This window comes from Scomber scombrus, chromosome 16 (assembly GCF_963691925.1).
Source record: "Scomber scombrus chromosome 16, fScoSco1.1, whole genome shotgun sequence".
In the NCBI taxonomy this organism is placed as follows: domain Eukaryota; kingdom Metazoa; phylum Chordata; class Actinopteri; order Scombriformes; family Scombridae; genus Scomber; species Scomber scombrus.
This window is the reverse complement of record NC_084985.1, coordinates 28,185,503-28,206,228: the sequence shown is the minus strand read 5'-3', so window position 1 is coordinate 28,206,228 and position 20,726 is coordinate 28,185,503. Positions and strand designations below refer to the sequence as shown.

The 20,726-nt window shown below is 37.7% G+C and overlaps 1 protein-coding gene across 1 annotated transcript in view; it reads right to left on the bottom strand.

Moving 5' to 3' along the window:
• Window positions 1-3,405: 3,405 nt before the first annotated feature.
• Window positions 3,406-20,726, bottom strand: part of epb41a (erythrocyte membrane protein band 4.1a) — a 52,694-nt gene continuing 35,373 nt past the window's right edge. The window contains exons 16-19 of the mRNA XM_062436630.1: window positions 7,591-7,719; window positions 6,443-6,544; window positions 3,893-3,973; window positions 3,406-3,504 (exon numbers count right to left, since the gene is read on the bottom strand). Of these exons, the coding sequence (XP_062292614.1) occupies window positions 3,406-3,504; window positions 3,893-3,973; window positions 6,443-6,544; window positions 7,591-7,719 (411 nt within the window). The remainder of the gene's footprint in view (window positions 3,505-3,892; window positions 3,974-6,442; window positions 6,545-7,590; window positions 7,720-20,726) is intronic.

Below are 20,726 nucleotides of genomic sequence, written 5' to 3'. Positions count from 1 at the left end.
ATGTGAAGTGAGCAGGTTAAGAGGGAATTATTCCTGCACATGGAGCAGTGCAATGAACATGTCTATGCTGGAACAGTGGAATATACAGCACAGGACTTTAACTCGGAGTAAAGATGTAGCGGTTTAGGATTGAGGGATTAGGCTTCACTCTGATGTAAACACACTGACATTGATTGAATGTGTACTGCTTCTTTAGTTAAACGTGTGTACATATCATATCAATAATTGAAGGTGCCAGAGGTTTAGGAGTTGATTCAAGGAAACCTGATATTAGTAATGGCAGTAAGCTGTGGTAAAGCAGCATATTGTAGAATTGTGTGGTTACATAAATGTTACTTTCTCCTTTGGCTGTTCTCTTAACATTTGAAATCTACAGTTTAGTCGTCTGTGTAAACCGAGGTGAGCGCCCCCTACTGACATTATACTATACTGTAACACATGCTAGGCTATAGCTAAGTGCAACATTTTCCATTTTCTTGGCAGGACTTTTTTATACTTTTTTTTTCTCCTTAGGAAGCTTTTTAAGACTTTCAAGATCTACAGATACCCTGATAATAACAGCTGTGGGTTTGACTCATGTCCTCCAGCAGTGCTGCTGGTTGAATGCTGGGATATTTAGAAGGGTGTAGCTGCAGTCTAACAGGCTCACCCTGACCTTACACCACACAACCACTTAACTACATAACAGATGATTGCAGGTCGGTGAGTGTAATTTACCCGCCTATGTTTACAGCAGCAGGTGAGCTAGCTGTCAATCACAGCTGTCAATCAACGGCCATCTTTAAGGTCACCTTTCCATTACACAGACGACTGTTACTATTACAGCTATTACTTTTGCAGCTTTGTGTCTTTCTGGTTTGGAAGACAGCACGGGCAGTACAGACGAGGCAGCCCCCCACCGCAGAGACAGATTGGGAGGTAAGGCTGCTGTGTTTACATACCAGCCAGTCAGCCGGCTAAACAGCCCTAGACTCCCAGCCTGGACCCTTAAACATCACATAAACAAGACCACAATTAAAAGCACATGGGCACCATTATTCAACATACCTCATGCTGAGGCACCATGTTTCATGTTGGAACACACTTGAATAAACTGTTACCAGACACCCCACAGCCATATAAGATGTTTAAACAATTCAATTTGTAAGAGTCTTGGGTAATAATGCAGAATGTTACGAACTATCAACTCAGTCATACTGACCGCTGTAATGTTATTTTTTCATAATTATCAGCATGTTACATCATTCTCATGAGTGTCCTTGTTGCCACTGATGACTTTGCTGGTGTATAATTACAGCGGTGGCTTCTATCATTACTTCAGTGGCTCATGACCAGTTCATTTAGAACAATGTGATGTGTAAACCACTTTAGTGAAATCTTGCTTTTGGTTTTATATAAAAGCAAAACTGTCAGTGCTCTGTGGCATTCTGCATGTAAGAAGATATACCCAGCCACAGCTGAACACAGGATTTGGAAACTACAGAGAAAGAGGACAGGCAAGTATTGTTGTGCTGGGCCAACAGGAACAAGTTAGAAGTTGCTAACTGATTTACAGTAAATGTGGGAGTGACTGGTAGTGATGTGTTTGGAGGGTGGAGGGGTGAGCACAATGGTGAAGTAGCAGCAATACTAACTTCTTGCAGACGCATGTTTTACTGTTACAGGAGTGCACATGTAATGTTAAACAGCTTGTTGCATCATTAACTCATCTCCTGTCTTGCTTGCAGCTGCAGCAGTACATGTACATGTGCATGTTTTGTCACTTTTGGGAGTTGTTAGAATGGTTTAGTTATTGACATTTCAACAGTGTTTAGCACAAACCAACCTTTCAATCACTGATGTGCAGTTTATGACTGAGAAATTCCTGTTACCTTAAAACTCCCCCTTCACTCAAACATCTTGTTCTTTCAGGTGGATGTTTGAGTTTCACTCTGGAAATATGTAGGTGCAGAGTTAGTTTTCACATACATCTTTCAAAAGTGAAAGGTTTCTCTATGCTCAGCTTAACTCAGATTTTAAGGGTTGGGCCTACAAGCATTATTTGTGACATCACAACTAGTTTGGAAGCCAGTCCAAATCCTTATTTTTGTGGAAAACCCATATCACACACATTATTCTTCTAAACAGAGTATTGTTTTAGTATTGTATGTCTAAATACATGTCTGGAGAAGATCTTTGAACTGTGTGCCATGTTTGCGTGTTGCCATAACAACTTACAACATAGGGCTTTGGCTGCATTTATACCAAATCTGAGAATGCTTGAAAAACATAAGTCCTGTCATTCATTTGAATGAGGGCAGTGTGCTTATGCTGTCGGAGGATGGAGCCCATAGAGCTTAGCAAAAAGAAACACAGCAGCCACCCAGCAAGAGCCCAACATCACACTGGGGTGGCCAGTCACATACACACAGGCGCACATTCCTGGCGGATTACTTTATGATGTTAATTCACATTCAACTGTTTACCCTGAGATCATCACGATGAAAGATTAAACAGTTGCCGTCATGAAAACTTTCCAGAGTTGTAAAATCTTGTCTGTGAGTTTTAGAAACGGCTTGCGTGTTTTGGCTTCTGATAAATCCTTAAATACATTCATCTCTAATTCCAACTCAACTTCTTGGATCCTATTTCATTGCCTCAGTATATCAGACAACAAGCCCCCACCACCAAAACTCCCTGCATCATAGCAACGGTTTGGTCGATTTTGGTGTGAATGTGCCATTGCTATTTCTCTGGTGATTTGATTTGCATAAACCCATGGCCGGATCTACCATACGGGCAATTTGGGCAAGTGCCCAGGAGCTGTTGAGCAGAAAGGGGCCCTCCATGATGGGAAAAAAAATGTGCGCTTGTTGGACTCCAAAGAAATACGATCCAAGGCTTGACCCATTCTCTTGATGTTGATATGGGTCACTGTTGTTTCCACCCGACAGCAGCGTTATCCAATCAGAATAAAATAAAAGTTGTTAGGGGAACATGAAGCTTCAGTACTAATACAGCCTTGCATAAACCATACCATCCTGGTATCTTCCAAAGAAAAATCATAAAAATCATTGCTGATTATTATTTGATGTTAATATTTTCCAAGCACATCCCATTTTGCTGCATATACATATAGAAATAATATGATTCTAAATGAAGTTTCCTTGATTGTAAATGAAATAATGTAGTAGAGTAAATCAACTATTTTCATGTTCTGACATATCTACACATCATTTTGATATCTGAACATCACCATGACATCATTATTGGTTGGTAGCAGGTGCTTCAGTCGTGACCCCTGCCAATCTGTACCCTAATTAACAGCAAAAGGGTAATATTGGTTTAGTTGAATGTGTGGGGAGGGGAGGGGAGGGTGGAGGAGGGCTTGGGGAGGACACTCACCTAGCAATGGATCACTCTGTCTTACTCTGGGGAGATCTCTGTTTCCTGGTGCACAACCACTTTGGTGACAGACATATCTGGGTGCTGCTCTTTTGCCTCTTTAATGGCCTGAGCCAAAGCCTGAGTGGAAGAAGAAGAAGAAGAAGAAGAAGAAGAAGAAGAAGAAGAAGAAGAAGAAGAAGAAGAAGAAGAAGAAGAAGAAGAAGAAGAAGAAGAAGAAGAAGAAGAAGAAGAAGAAGAAGAAGAAGAAGAAGAAGAAGAAGAAGAAGAAGAAGAAGAAGATTGTGAAGTAGTGCATAATTAATGAGTTGAATTAAAATGACTTGCATGCAGAACAAATCTACTTGATATAAGCAATCGCTCTTTGAGGGGAATTAAGTCTACGAATAAATCCAGCTTCACCCATCAGGCACACACGTAAAGCACCTGCACTTACTGACGAGCTCAGAGGAAACATAATTACTACATTATTTAGGCTGAAGAGTGAAGCATCTTTTTCGTTCCTCACCTTGTCATGATCAATTTCAGTGTCTCCAGTTATGATGATCCTCTTCTCAATACGAGTCTCAGACATTCCTCCTTTCACCGTCTATAACAGAGACATCAAACTAGCTTGAGTATAATTCCTCAGAGGGAAAATCTAGACGAAACGTATCTTCCCTCCCTGATGGCAGTCTGAGCATCAGTTTGATCCAGACACAAAGTCAACTCTCACAGATTTGGAGAATGATGCAATTGAGCATTAACATGAACAAGATACTACCCATGATCTGTATCTGTAAAGTTATTAATAGAACATGTCACACAATGGTATTATGTTATATATGTTTATTAAGAATATTAGTGTGTACATGAATTGAAACTCTAATGACTATATTGGCAGCGTACTCTTAAAAGAGTAATAAAAGATAAGAATGTTGTAACACTGAGGATTTAATTATAGGATGCACTTGATTGATTGAATGTTAGATGATCATATTAATTAACATTTTCCTAATGTCTATGCAAGTTATGAATCTAATTTTTTACTTTTACAAACTTTGCATTATGCTGTCACTTGAGTCCATTACTATGGTATAAAAATCAGTACACGTACAAAGTAATGAACACACTATAGAGTTGACTATACAGTGACTGACAGGAAACATGTATACCAACATGATATAACAAAGATACAAAACCTTTTCTGGTCTGATCTGTATAAACATTTGAGTATCTCAGCCACATGTTTGGTCTGTGTTCTACCCTCTGTTGTACATTGGGCCTCATGCAAAAACATTTTCATATTTTCATCCTAAAACTCTGACGTTTGTAAGACGGATTAAAACAAACTCTCTAAACTGCACAGACATTACATAAATCTCTGGATTTGATCATTAGCATAATCAACTCCCCTAAATCCTCTGCTCCTCCATTTGCAAAATGTTCCAAAAGAGTAAAAAGAAGAATTTGAGCTTCAAGTCATGCTTTCAGAAATCTTGTCAAGAGACACATTTCTCAGTGTGTCACTGGTCATTAGACAGAAGCTAAAAAGCATCTTTCTAAAGTAAAGCACTCCATGATTAATATGATAGGCGGTCATGTGACAGTCACAGATATGAGAGAGAATGTACAGCCTACAACTACAGCCAACTACTACCGACATAAATATCATCACCTCTAAAAATCAGTATATGATGATGATATACTGAACATGTTTATGTTTTATTTTAGTTCATATGATGATTAAACTCCAAATTCATCCAGATGATGACATCATGATTAGAGATGCACCGATCCGATATTAATATCAGATATTGGCCCTGATATTGACTAAATAGCTAAATCGGGTATCAGATAATATCTAGTCACTAGTCACATTTTATATTGGATTTTGAATTCCTGTTTGCACTGAATGTTTACAAAGAAGACTTCTTTTTATTTTAAGTTCTGTTCCAATGTGCTGCTGGTGCACAACTATTTATCATTTTAATTATAAATAACAATTCAGTACATTTATATCTATGTGTTAATTTGTTACATTTTGTTTAACAAAAAAGTAATGTTTAAGTCAAGCCTGATGACTTTAGTCTCTTCCACATGGTGATGTATACGGTTTATTCTTTCAACAATGGTATCGAATCCGTACTGTTATTGACCAATACGCAAAGCCCAGGTATCGGTATTGTGACTGAAAAAGTTGGATTGGAGCATCCCTAATCATTATTACTAGTCAAATTAGTGTTTTTGCCTTGTTCTTAGTTGGTTGTAGTGGTCTGTTCATGACTTGTATGACAGGTCTGGATCACTCCTGGATTTTGTTCATACCTCTGTGATAATTTGAAATAGGCGACAATTCATAATGCCACAAAATGTCAAATTAAATCACTCGCACGTTCCACTGATAAACAAACGTGTTAGTACTAGTGCTTCTTGAATGAGGCCAAATATATTTTTGCAGAGAAGATCACATATTGCATCTTTGCATCACTGATGTGTCTGAATCGCTGAACATGTTGCTGTGTTGTCTGTTCATACCTCAAAGACAAATCACTTTCTACTATTGTCATTTTGGTATCCAACATCCCATGATTTAAAATAGTCAATGTCTAAGACTTCACAAAAACAATACACAATACAAACAACAGTTGCTATAACTTCACTAAAATGATGAGGTACTCAAAATTGAATTTCAAGCATTGTCATTTTAACTGTGAAAAAAAAATGTTTTTTAAGTACAATTTCAGAAGTTTTAGCAGAGACCAATGAAAGAAAAACATAGTACATTGGGGAGGACAGTGGGACAAAAGTTGTCAGGTAACAGAGCAGGACTTGCTATTCATACAACTGATCTGGCTTGTGAGGTTTCATACACATTAGAACCTAATATTTAAAAAAAAAACTTCCAAGGTTTGGTTAAGAAAAGGGGCAGGCTATATGGAGTCTCCCTCTCAATTACTCTCCAGCAGGGTCAATACAACTGGCACAGGTGATTGAAACTAGGGATCCATCACAGCATGGTGGTAAATTGCTGTATTGATCTGTATTGACTGTGAGGCTGTGTGTGGAGTAAGCAGACCTTGGTGATCTGGGTGGTGGTGGTGGTGCTGATGGTCTCAGAGGTGATGGTTTGGGCACTCAGCAGCACTCCTGAGTCCCTCTCTGCCAGGCTGTCCACCGGCTGTGGGAGAGACACCTTTTCAGTGTTACACAAGAATCTCAAATAATGTCTGTGAAGATTCTTAGTCATCAGTGTAATGGTTATCCAAGAATGGTTGAATCAAGGGCAACTGGACTTGGTTGTGGATATTTAAAAATGTTTTACCTCTAATCCAAGGGGCTTCTTCAGTTTTAACTGACAGGTGGGGGGTCCCAGGATGTTCAAGGGATTTGAACTTCACTGTGTTTGTTGTGTACATCAATGAAGATAAGAATCTATGCACATCATATCAATTTTGTTGTGTGCATGACTTTTGTAGCATGCTTGTACAACCCAACAGCGTAGCTAGTTAACTGTTGTAGCTACTTATCACCACAACACCAATCAAAGATCAGGCCAGTAACAGGTTCATTTTAAACCTGCTGTGCTATAACGATGGCTGAATTAAGAGCAAGTGGATGGAATCCAGAGTTATTTAACTAAATCAATTTCTGCGAGTTGATTTTCATAGTGTTGCAAAAGGAACAGACACCAATAGGTACCTCGAATGTTGGACAAACTGAGAAATGGTTGTCAATAATGTAAGATGTATGCCTGAAGTGGTCACAAGGCTGATCATGAAAAAACATCCGTGTTTGGCCAGAGTGACAATTTTCTTTACTTATTTTTTAATCTTACATGTTTTTTTCATTTAAATCAATTTTAGGATATTTCATTTGAAAACTTATTGTACAACTGCTTGTTTTAAAAGTATTTTAACATTTGAAAACATTGGATTCTTTTGTCAGTGAATATAATAGTTATAAAAAGTTTACATTTCTCAAAGTAAATTGATACTGATACTGAAATTAACATTTCCCAATTCCAACAAATCGACAGAGGTCAGGCTGGGAACAACATTTCTGGCCAGTATTGTACAATGAACATGTTTCAACAAGTGCAATATCACAACCTTAAAAATAACTTAAAATAACGGGGTAGAACCTTTACGCTTATAATTGTGTCTAATCAAGGGCCTACAGAATCCTTGTGATTCTTTTTTATGCAATTCCTAGAATTCCTCTCACCTGTGCTGACTCGTATGTGATGGTCTTGGTCTCAGTGTGAACGAGGGGTATGTCCTTGTAGGCCACAGTTCCTCTCAGGGAGTTGGTGACATCTGAGATGGTGATTGTCTGGGTCTTCAGCAAAGGAGACTGAAGGGATCAGACACACAGTCAGCAATAAACTCTGCGAAGGCTCGATCGAGACACAACACTTGTCACACATGATCTATCATCCCATTCAGCACCACGAGATACAAACACACTCACCCACTGCATCCTTACAAGACTGAGGTTGACATCATAGCTTTTAACAACCACCATACTAGCAGGCAGAGAAAACTATTCTTCTTTCTACAAGAAAATGCATGAATACTGGTGTATCATTATTATGAGTGAGGTACTGTAAATTACTCATGAAATTACTATCCTATCTTTAGTTTTTTTTATGTCCTGAATATAATCAGTTAAGGTTAAGGTTAATAAGTTAAGGCAAAATAACATGATGGTATTTATCACCAGCTTGCTGTCCCCAGAGTAATACTTCTTTTTGGGGATATAACAGTAGCAGTAAAAGCGTCACTTACATGTATTCTCCTTACTTTGCCACTGTATACAGTGTACAGGAGAGACAGATGGTCAGAGGGTGAAAACTGTTGTTGTTTCAGAACTTATTCACAAAAAAGAATGAATTAGCTGTTATGGATAAGCTTTAATGGGGCATTGTGTCAGCTGCTCTGTGCAACATGATGACTGCATCAGAGTTCCCAAAACACCAGACCCAGCAAAAAAACATCTAATTGAATATGTTCCTTTAAAAAAAAAAAAAAACCCTCTCCACTTTTGATAATGTATGTGCAGAGTTTGACACTAGATGGCTGTTTTCACATTGGTTTGATGAAGGGGGAATGTTCTCCCCATGCTCACCTTAAATCTCAGTGTCTCATGTCTCAGTTACATGTGTGCATAGAGGCATGATTTGTGACATCACAACGGGAAATCAATCAAGGTCTAATATGCAACTTACAATAACATTTTACTATGAAGAAAAAGACATCTTGTGTCCAGCAGTTAAACTTTTGAAATGAATAATACTTGCATATTGGCAGATTCTGGATTTCTAAATAAGGCAGAAGAGTAAATGTTATTCTATCAACTAACTAATTAAATATTTTGGGGAAAAACATATCAGTCACAAAATATTATTCCAGGCAGAATTATTTATGTCTCACAACATGTCTGGAGCAGATCTTTCACAATTTTAGTTGAGAAGTTGAGTGGTAAAGTTATGGTACTTAGATAAGTGGGTAAGATACTGATAATACAGAAATACAGGCTAATATTCTAACTAACCCTAACCCTAACATCAATTGCATGTCAAGACAGATACATGCTGAAAAGGCACAAAATGAAAACTATCTGCATGGTTCCATATCTGGCATAACAAAGCACAATTATCCATTAACTCCCTATATTTATGGTTAAAATACCCATATGTTCAAAGCAGATTCACACGTTGATGAGGTCTGCCTGAACCCATAACTAGTTTTCATCTCAGAGAGAATGAAAGTGGGAACTGGCATCCTCTGTTTATTGTCTTTTTGGGAGTAGAGAAGCATATTCAGCCATCTAGTCATCATTCCTCTGAAAGGATACATCTCCAAAAGAAGATGTGACCTATGTCTTGGAAAACAACTTTAGTGAAATTCTCTCATTGGAGGAGCAACTCTGCCAGTGTCTTGCTTCCTTAAATGAGCATGTTGTAAGAGACTGTTCAGTTTCTTGACACAAGGGAAATATTCAAAACTGTTAAATATATGTTACTTATGGGAGGGATCACACATGATGCATTTTCTATGGAGTCTTTGAGATGTATATGCAGTAAGAGTGTTGCCTTCAATGAACATGCAAGTTGCTGTAAGTTTGAAGTGAATGAACTGTAGCTTGATCAGCAATCTGTAGTCATTAAAAATAGACCTAAAGCAAATAACTGCATACAGTAGATCAGCCTGAAACATAACAATACAACCATGGGATGCTAATAGCCGTAGCAGCAACTGTGTAGCAAGCTGACTACTGAAACTGATCACTGTGAGCAGTGAGAACAAAAGACATGTCATCACACAAGTGAGCTGTAATATCATGGAGCCAATGTAAAGCATGTTTGAAGAAGCATCTAACTGACAGTGAAGAATTAGCCACAGCCAATCAACTCAATTTGAGCAAGCTCAGTGGCACAAGCATTCAGTGAAGAGGCAGCCAGCAGAATGAAAGTGTCCAAACACTATGACAAAACAGAAACTAGCAAAGAGAAACAGAACATTAAGAATAATAGAGGAATAATAGAGTAATAACAGAATAATAACACATGACATTCAAGTGCAATAACCTATACTTAATTTTTAAATATGGATTAACAGAACTGTTGCATATTAATGGGCTTTCAACAATTTATTGAGCACTATGTATGCAAATGTCACATCCAACATTTTTGTTGATAAGCAAACCTATAGCAGTGGACAGATGGTTTGACACAGTACAATTTCTTTCCTTTATTTTATCAGGCAATCTCATTGAGATTAAGATCTCCTTTCCGACAGATAATTGAGCATTGTGTTCTTGTCTTCATAAAACAAGAACACAGTCAGCAGACAGAAACAACACTACTTGTTACTAGTTACTAGATACCAGTTATTAGAATCACAAAAAAACATCAGATAATAAAGCTTTAAAATCTCCAAGAGGAATGTAAGACTCAAGTTTGAGGGCAGTTTGCAGTTCATTCTATTTAAAAGGTGAATTGTACCTGAAACCAATTCTACCAGCATCAGTGCAAACACGAGGGATATCTAAGGTTAAGCAGTTACTGGTTCATGCACTTTAGTTACTAGATTTAAATGAGAGAAGAGATGTGAGGTAGTATTTAAGATTCAACAGTAAATATGAATAAGATAAGATGGTTATTTCTTCTCATATGTAAGGAAGTCCAACCAACCACCTTGCGATACAGAAAACAATGAGTATGAAATTTGTCATTAGTGATAAAGCATAATGCACTGTGAGGCACAGGGCTCTGAAGTGTTGATGGTGCAGTATGACAATACATAGTCAAGGACAGACATGAAGGTTGACTGCACAATAGTTTTACAGAAGAGGACAGACCTTTGATTCTATACTAGAAGCCCAGTTTGATTTTTAATTTCTGAGTCAAATGTGAAATGAAATGTGAATGACAGTCTGCTGTCAAGGCAAATTATTTGGCTAGACACAGTTTGACTCAGTAATATGGGTGTCATTGATGGGAGTCATTGGTGGAGATGGAGAACACCATGTATTTGGTCTTTTCTGCACTTGAAACTATACTGTAATTAAGGAGTGATATTTGGAAAGCATCAAAGGCAGGCTGAACACTGTGCTGGGGTAGAGCTTGGGGTGTATAAAATTGTATCATCTGCAAAAAAATGGACATTGAAGCATTGATGAGGGAGAATTACATTATTTGTGTATAAGATCATCATTTTAATATGGCTGAGCTCCTCAACCTAGGCCCTGACACCCTGCAAAGGAAACTTGATTTGGCCACTGTTATCCACAATCTTAGTCTTTCAAGTCATTACCCCGAAGCTCATGACAATGTCAGGCCCAGCTCCCTCTTAAAACACCAGTCTGCCTGTTGATGTCTTGTTCCATCTGCCCTCACTTATGAACAAGACCCCCACTTACTTGGAACTTCTTCACCACAGAGACCACACTAGGGCTGGGCGATAAAAGACACGTAATCAATATCAATAAAAATGCTTTCGGTAGAAAGTTCGATAATTTCACTGAAGAGAAAAAAAGGCGAAGCAAGGTTGGTTGCATGAACAAACTCACTCGCTCCCTGGTAACCTAGCAACGTATGGAGTGGCACGCTAACAGTGAGGTGCGTCTTATACACCGCTGTGTCCTATTCACCAGTAAAATGCAGAGAGAGGTTGGATCTGGATATGATTATAGGTATGTAAGGGGGCGTCCACACTAAGAACAATAATTAGTTGAAGCTCAATGTGCAAAAGTGCGACTCTGGTAGTCTATTTGCGCACAGCAACAGCTCTGATGAATAGTTTTTTGGGACTCGAGTAAGCACACAGGTACACTGTATTAAATATGTAAAAATACTGTGTTTTTATAAAAGGTTTAATTGAAACTCAGCCTAACACGAACTGAGAAAGGTTTGGAGTATAAACATATGTGTTTATAAATGAATAGTTACTGATGCATTCAAATGAACTAGTCTTTAATAGAAAAGCGTTTTTCCCAGCATGAGACTCTCCAAAATAGACTGTGTCTTATACACCGGTTTTAACAGTATGTGTACATTTATTTATTTCAGTGTTTTTCATGGTTGTGTTGACATTTCTTTTCCCTGTCTGCCTCGGTTGATAACTGAGGTGATTAAAATCAGAGGAAGGTTAAGTTTACAATAAAAGTGTTTAAATTGAATATTTTTCCCCCTGGTCCTTATTTTAAATGGGTCATAAAAAAATCAATAATTATCAATATCGACTGATATGAAACACTTTTATCGTTTTCAGACATATCGTCCAGCCCTAGACCACACTATATGGCTAAATTCACAGATACCTGAATTACCTTAATTCTGAACATCTTCACCAGCAGAGAATAAACATCAGTTAAAAAAGTCAAACAATATTAACCTCAAAGTTTGATTAACCACTACTTGTTTATGATGTTAGGTAACAAAACGTGCTATATGAATTATGTCATATTGCAAGCTGTTTCCTATATTTTAAGACTACATTCAGACAGATTTTAGACTGGAGCCAGTCAGGCAATATATCTGGGGTACAAACTTAAAAGAGGGGGCTCTGCCAAAAAAAAAGCATGGTCATCAAGCAAGAACTCAAAGTTTACTGCAACACAACATTGCTGCCAATGTAAATAGTTATACAAAAAGTTTATTTAAAAAAGTTATGTTGTGACCCGAAGCAACATACCACCACCAACACAGCCCCTAATTCAATGCAGGGTTGCTAACAGTCTAAATGCCAGCTATAGGCTGAATCCTTTGCCTCGCTTGGAGCCTAATATGGTCCATACACTTCACTATGAACAGTTTCCATAGGATTTACGAGCAGAAAGCCTCGCAAACCAACTGAATGCAGAAGTGACTTCTACATATGTGCATACCCTGGACACTCTAAAGGTACTATCATCAAAGGCAGGAGCATCACTGCCGGTGTTACGGGTGGTGCAACATTTGCCCTTTACAGAAACATCATTCCTTCCCACTCACTGTTTCCTGAGATAGTCTTTGATTAAATTAAAGACTTTTCGATACATGAAAACCTACTGGTAAAGTTGGATTTAATGTGATGTTCTCCTGTTAGCTTTGAGGTGGACTTTGAATGAAGAGGGACTGCTTGTGCCCTGTGACCATTGGAGATGAACTGATGAATGCTGCTATACAATCTCAAGGACAACTTGTGGTATTTCATTTCCCAATTAAAGACAATTACAGGACCCCTTTGGGTTCCTACCAAAAGGTACACTTTTTCCCAACTGAAGTCTGTTTTGGGTCAACTTGTCCATTGACTCTGACAGGACTCTTTAAAGGTAAACTTCTGGATTTTTCAACCAGGACCTCATCACATCATTATGTGTCTAAATGTCTAATGGGGGTGTTAGATTGACCATGAGCGGCTGGACGATGCAGCAAAAGAGCAGTCAAAAGGCGATGGTACGGTGCACCAAATCATGGTTGTTTATTCACCAAAACCAATAATCACCCATACGATATCAGCAGCCTACCCTTACCTAATATTTATCCCTACTGCTGTACTGCTATTTACTCCTCCCCAGAATAAACACAAACCCACCACAATAAATATACATATATACACCAACTACCAAACCCCCCTCTTCCTATCCCAACACTTGGTCTCTTTAAATTGGTGTTCGTACACCCGGGGACTCTTTTGGCCGAACACTCTGAAGGAGACACCAAAAGGACAGGTAAGAATCCACACAAACAACTCAAACACAGGCAGCAACTTTAACACACTAATACACACTTTCACATTGCAATATTAAAGCACATTTATGTTGTGTCTGATGAGACAAAGCTGAACATTTCCACTGTTGTCTATCAATTATAAACACTGGAGGTGCACACACATTATATAATCTAACTCCCTCTCTCCCTCAGGTGAAGCCGATTATCGCACCTGGCAGGAGACAACATGCATCACAACTCACCATTTCCCCAATGGTTTAAACTGTTCACCCACATGCTTCACACATTCAATAAAGATCAATGTGCAAATATGCAATGTGCAAACTGCTAATAAAGTGCAACTATCACAATGAAAGTGCCATGTGCCATTATTAAAGTGCCTAATTAAGTAATACACAGACCCAGTTGTGCCATATTTACAAGGCCAAAGCCATCAGTCACTAGTAACAAAGCGCTCTTCGTTACAGGGGACAACATTTTTTTGAAAATGGTCCAGTATAGAAATTGAATGCTTCAGCCAGCAGTAGTGAAACAACCTTCAATGTAATCCTTTTGAGTCAATAGCACCAAACGCTCATGCTCAATACTGGACCAGTTTCAAAAATTGTTGTCCCCACTAGTCACAAAGATAGGAAAATAGGGTCCAGGTCAAAACAAGTTTCCCTTTAGGTGTTAAGGGCAACATAATACATTTACAGTATGAACCTGTAAATGTTATTAAGTTAAGTATTTGAAGATACAGATTTGTTACCAAACGTGGGCTAGGTTTGTTTTGCATTTATACCTATCCATTTTATTATCAATGGAAGAGTACGTTTACTTTAATTTCATGTCTAGAGGTACGTAAGGATAATAGCTATGCTCCAGTTCAGCACTTCATAAAATAACTGCATATAGGTAGTAAACTGCTACCAGACCCTAGATAAATGAAATAAAATAAATGAAAAGGCATTCATTTTGATCTTGCATGTTGTGGAGAATGGAACGAGGACAGAAAGCAGGGTGTTGGCATACATGGTAAGAAAAAAAACGTATGAATCAACTGTCATTCTGACCAGAGGACCACAACTATATTATAAATATTCAAATATACAAACACCATATTCGATGCATTTATTATTTGTATAGTACATGTATCACACCTTATACCTACTAACTATAAATTATGACTGGAAAAGTGTCAGTATAACCAGAAAGACTGGATAAATGAATTGGCTGAATAACAGAAAGTCCAGCAGTAGAGAGAGAAAAACAACTTATATGTGGTCATTAACTATAGTATCACAGTGAATGTACAGGCTTACAGATAGTTACCCAAAAATACAAAGACATTAAATCATTACATCATAGAGACATGCACACACCCACCATTACACTGAGAACATGAACTAAGCATGCATGTCTTTTATGGATATATTTAGTTAAATAGTTGTGTTGTAAAAGTAGTAAAGACATATTACAGCTTGTATGTCAGTCCCACCAACATTTCAAAGGGTAAACATAATACTTTCCCAGAGTTATATCCAGCCATACTGTGTTAGAATTACCAAATGGTCCACATTTCCTACCATCATTAAAGGCCCCGACATCATCTACACTGTGGATAAAATGTTTATAAAGCTTTGAAATGTGAAATATTGTAACGACTTCTCAGAATATGGCTTAGTGAGCCAAATTAAGTAAATTCATGCACCATGTGGTTACATGTACCCAGGCTGGGCTTTCTACCTCAACTGTTAAGGAGCACATGTAAGAAAGATTTGATTTAAAGCTAAATATGCAACTTTTCACATTGAATAATAAAAAAATATAGAAACTATCATGAAAAGGAGAATGAGAATTTAGAATATAAACAGCTAATTTACGGGGCTGTATACATTTTTTGAGAGTACTTAAAACTACAGTACCTTATTTTTGGTTCTACCAAAATAATACCTTGTCTACTGAATGGCGCTGGCAGGTAGTGTACAGTGTCTTTCTCAGAGCTTTCTTTCACTAAAACAGCTGCTTGCTGCTGATACTGGAAATTAAGACTAAGTTTGTTGGCAAGGAAACTTGACAATTAACAATGGAGGTTCAAGAGGTTGGTAAACCTGAATATAATTATCTTTAAATCAATTTAGTCAGTCTGATTAAAGAATAAGTAAAACACGATTACAGAGACTATATTCATACTCTCACTGGCCAAATTCAGGCAAGTAAAAAGAAATGGAGAGCATATTGGATATAAAAAATATATTGACTGTATAGAATTAGATAATATTGGATATTTTACCTATTAGAAAATGATTAGCTTTCTTTAAATTACAGGTAGTTGTTAAAATACAGTCTGGTTCATTGCACTGTACAGCTAGATTATAAAAACACATACCAGTATCCCCAGGAATTATTTCATATTAGTCGTGTCAACGTTTAGTGCCCATCTAGGAAGTGGCCTGCCCTTTAATGTACTGAAAATAAGAGTTAGGAGGTTGGTAGATCTGGGTATCACCCCCAATCAAGTGTTCTTCGATTTAATGTGACATGTGATTGGTCCACTGCCAGAGCAGCTACAACCAGTCTGTGATGGTGAAGTCGTGGTGAATTTCAGTTAGCACGCTTAGCAGTTCAGCAGCCAAGATGTCACCTAAACGCTCTAAAGTGTGTCTATACTACACACCTGTTACACCTGATAAAAGACACAGACCTAAATGTGGAATAGATATCGAATTAAGTACTTAATTGGTATCGGTATCACTTTAAGGGTACTTGGATTAGTAATGGTATAGTCATTTTTTAAACGACACCCGGCCCTAGAGGTTGGGATGGTGAACAGGTATCCAACGCATTCGACTTTCACATAGGAGAAAAGAGCTTTTGTCACAATCCAGTAGTTCCTGTTCACTTTTAGTGTCCTTCCTTTCCCTAGCATGCCCAAACCTTTCCCAAGTGTTTTAGCTGCCCAACCCAAACCATTCCTTGGTGGTCATGCACAGGTCTAAAATGCGTGCTGTTATTTCTGCTAACAGAATAGACTATACATTTTTAGTCGCTGCCTGTGTATCATATTGACCTGACCAGCAATGAGCTGTGTAACGGTTAGTTACCATACAACAGTAACTATAAAGGATAAAGTAAGAAAAGAGAATTGTCAGCCGTCTCTTTTATGTTACTACAATTAACTTTAAACAATCAGATCTTATGGCTGCTCTTAACCATCCACTATGGTGCGGTCTGATTTTACAGTAGTTCCTTTTTTCATGTCTTTATCTTGTCCAACTCTAGAGTGGGCTATTACTAACGTAGACCAGTTTGTCAAGTTACACCTGCTGTTGCTGACAACTATAAAACAAAATTCTGTTCAAAACATAGCCAGCACACTGAGACGGATGAGGAGTTTTATTCCATATTTGTAATTTCATGCATCAAAAGTGAAAGCGTAAGGTCAGTCCTGTCACATTGTGCTTCTTTAGTGTTTCAGTGGCTGGCAGGCTTCCACACTGCCTCCCAAATCTGGTTCACCATCATTACTGTATGTCCATCAACTTTCAATTACTGCTCACTGCTGGAGAGGCTGACTAATTCACACCAAGACAGACTAATATTATTTCTTGCACGCTCTTGTATTCATTAGAGCAGTGTCATACAACCTTCAGTCTTTTTAGACAAATATCTAACTCCAGGAGCAGGTCTCTTAGGTCAACAAAAGTTATTTGCATTTTGTGGGATATCTACAGAGCTTGGTAGTCTCAGGGTAAACTAAATTCATTCATACTCTTGAATTACTTGATTCATATTTATGAATCAGTTTAATTAGTTCATATCATTAGGTTATCATATTATTGTCCCTTCAACACTTTTTTCATACACTTATAAAGCTACATTAGATGTTGTTTCAGCAATACTGGCCAGCTTTGACTGCTCTCAGGTGCACATGTACCGCTGTGTAGCCTACTAAGTGCAGCATTAACCGTAACAGTTGCCAGACTGTTGCCAGATATAGTTTTATTTAGATGTTGGATGGAGATGCTTTACATTTTGTCAAACTTGTTCCTTATGGACATTTTATAATGTCAGTATTTTAATTTGGGTACAAGAATACATCATTTGGGCACCTAAATTACTTCTTTTTTTTTTCAAAGACACCTACTAGGGCTGCAGATTTTATATAGCTTGACAAAGAATACTTCCAAGGTACTTCCTTGTTGTTTAAAGAAACTGCTCTACTGGTTTCCTTACTTCTGTCACCGTTAAGCCCTGGTCACATCAGAAAGTGGCACTTTGAGATTTATCCACACGTCACCAAAATAGATGATACTGGAAGCTATGTGATGTAGTCACCACTTGTGGGGCTGACTAGATTACCTGACGATAACTTAGGAGAATTCATTCAAGAGACATATTTTATCAACTGCCCTATCACGTATGACTGTAATCCATGCTGCCTCTTTACTGGTGATATTCAAGGCAGTGTTAATCAATCTTGGAAGGGACAAGACAACTGAATATTCTCACTGTTTAGACTCTCAGGGTCTCTGTTGCCTCAAAGTTCAACACTACCAAGACAGTATGCAGTTGTTTTACAACACAGAAATTTCATTGCATGCAAGTGCAAGTGATTGCAGTCCAAAATTGTTATAAATAGTGCTCTTAGCAGGCATTTAGGATAGAATTCATTCAGTGATGCATGGTTCATAAAGATGAGGCAGTATTTTGACAAGCACAGATTGTCAAAAGATTTGCCAAAGAGAAAAGTTGCATATTGTAGCTAGGAAGTCAAAGAACACCTTCAACAGTCATGCAACCATCAGCGTGTTGGGATAACCAGCAGTGATGTCAAGTAAACAAGTACTCCATGCCTTAAGAAGTTCAACAGCTTCAATGTGAGTTATCTGAGGATACATGAGCACAGCAGGACAGTACTCAACTGACTATTCCTAAAAGTGATGTATTATATACTTGAGTAACTGACTTATATCATGTTACTTTATATTCACTGGAAGCCTCCCCTCACGCTATGATGAACAAGCAGGACACATCCACATAACCTCTGCTATGATGATTGTTACAATTTACAGATAAGGTCAATTATTATGTATTTCTTTATGGGTTCAGGAGGAAAATTTCGGCTCATGAAACCCTGAATTATTTCAAAAATACAAATGTTTTGTTACTATTGTGCTGCATCTCCAAAATTGCCAAAATCGTATTACCTTTAAAGACTGAGATACCTCAGCAATTGCTTTAACTACCAATCAGCAAACAAAATGCCTCTGGTGTCCCTAGTGAGTATCCTCTGAAAGATTACAAAAAGAATGACCTTGATTGACTTTATCCCATCCTGACTTTGGTCTATGATCATCCCTGCATCACATCATGGTGGCAACCACATGGTGGGCTCAATCATGGATTAGGGCTTCAACTGTTAATGAAGTTGGAATACATATTTGATCCATAACATGTTACTGGAATAAAATAAAATTGCTGTGATGTGTTCCTGAGTTATTCATTATCTCCATTGATGAATTCCGAACTTACATATGGCCTGATTGTCTGCTGATACTTGGTCCAACATTAACACACGGCTAATGCACGACAGTCACAACATACAGATTCTTAAAACTGTTTGAACGGTTTAGTCAACTGACGCATGACTGAATATTGTATACAAGGCTGTATTACAGAAAGGTCCTACTGTAAGTGAAACATTTTCCTAGCTGTTCAGTGACCATAGTAATTGTGGTAATTTGAGTTACGTTAGAGCTTGTAATTTAAAATACAAGCCCAAGAACTCTAGAGCTCTAATTCAATACAATTAACAAGACTTTAGAGAGGATAAAAAAAATTAGATCTTGAAATGTAACATGCAACTTAGTAAAGGACATCCTTTATAATACAGCCACAGGAAATATACTTAACGACAGAAAATGCTACTTACAATGCAAGCACGAAATAAAAATTGTTAGTAACAAATCTTTCCTTTTGCTATGTGATGAGTGTTTACCAAAAAGAAACCTTCACTTTAACTGAAATAGAAATGCTAAATTGCCGATTGCTGAAAGTGTGGCAATGTAACTTTTGAAATAGAAAATAGCATTCTTACAAGTGAAAACATGACCCCTTAAGCAATAAAAGGCAACCTTGTCCAATATATACATTCAGTGATTTTCCCATTGCAGTATTACCTGGTCTGATATGACCAATAGCTTATGGTTAATACCCTAGTACACTGAAGTAAGTCAACTAACTACTGCTGTAGTCGATTTTATGATGACACTTTATTTTAGCTACAGTGCTACATTTTAGCAGTTAGGGTTACCTTAGTTGATCTTTCCCCCCCTAAATAGCGACTGTCCAACAATAATAGCTTAGCAACTGTAACCAGGCATGTTAGCTCTGTCTACCTTTGGATGTCTCTACATGATGAAGCATATTGTATGGGGGTGGGAAAGGAGTTATTATATAATCAAAAACACAAGAGCGAAAGAGTAAATAGTCAATTAAACAGTGTGTTTGTCTGTCCTAATGTAAGCGGCAAATATTAGTATGCATGGCTAGCTAGCTCACTACCTACAGTAGTAACCTGGTGTTCATTGGAGTCATATAATTAGTTTACTCATAATCATATAATCAGCATACAAATAGCTAAACTACCTTTGGGTTACACTAGAAAAGACCCTCTTCAGGACATTAACACACTAGCTGTTCCTAGATGTAACTTTAATTTGAGCTAATTCGGTCTGTGTCCTGCTTTTTATTGGATTTGGAAAAGTGTACACTCAAAATCAACTTCAGCCAAACTCATTACCCAAGATAGTGCTATGTTCACCAAACTCATTCACTAGTCTTCTTCCCCAAAGTCTTATCTGAAACATACTGTTTAAAAAATACAATCATAAAGCAAACTTGTGTGTTGCTTGTTGAAGTATGTTTTTTCTATGCAAGGCATCTGAATAAGTTAAGAAATGAACAATGGTCTTACCATAGATTTTCCTAATAATCCTCTGTATGGCTAGAGCTTACTAGCTACTACAGTATAACAACAATACTGCTCCTTTATTTCAGCGTCAGATATGTGGAGCATTAACTGATGAGGATGCTGATGTTTTCCCTGGGAAATGTAGTTTTGGCCTCAGGTTTTTTTTTTTTTAGCAAGATACAGATT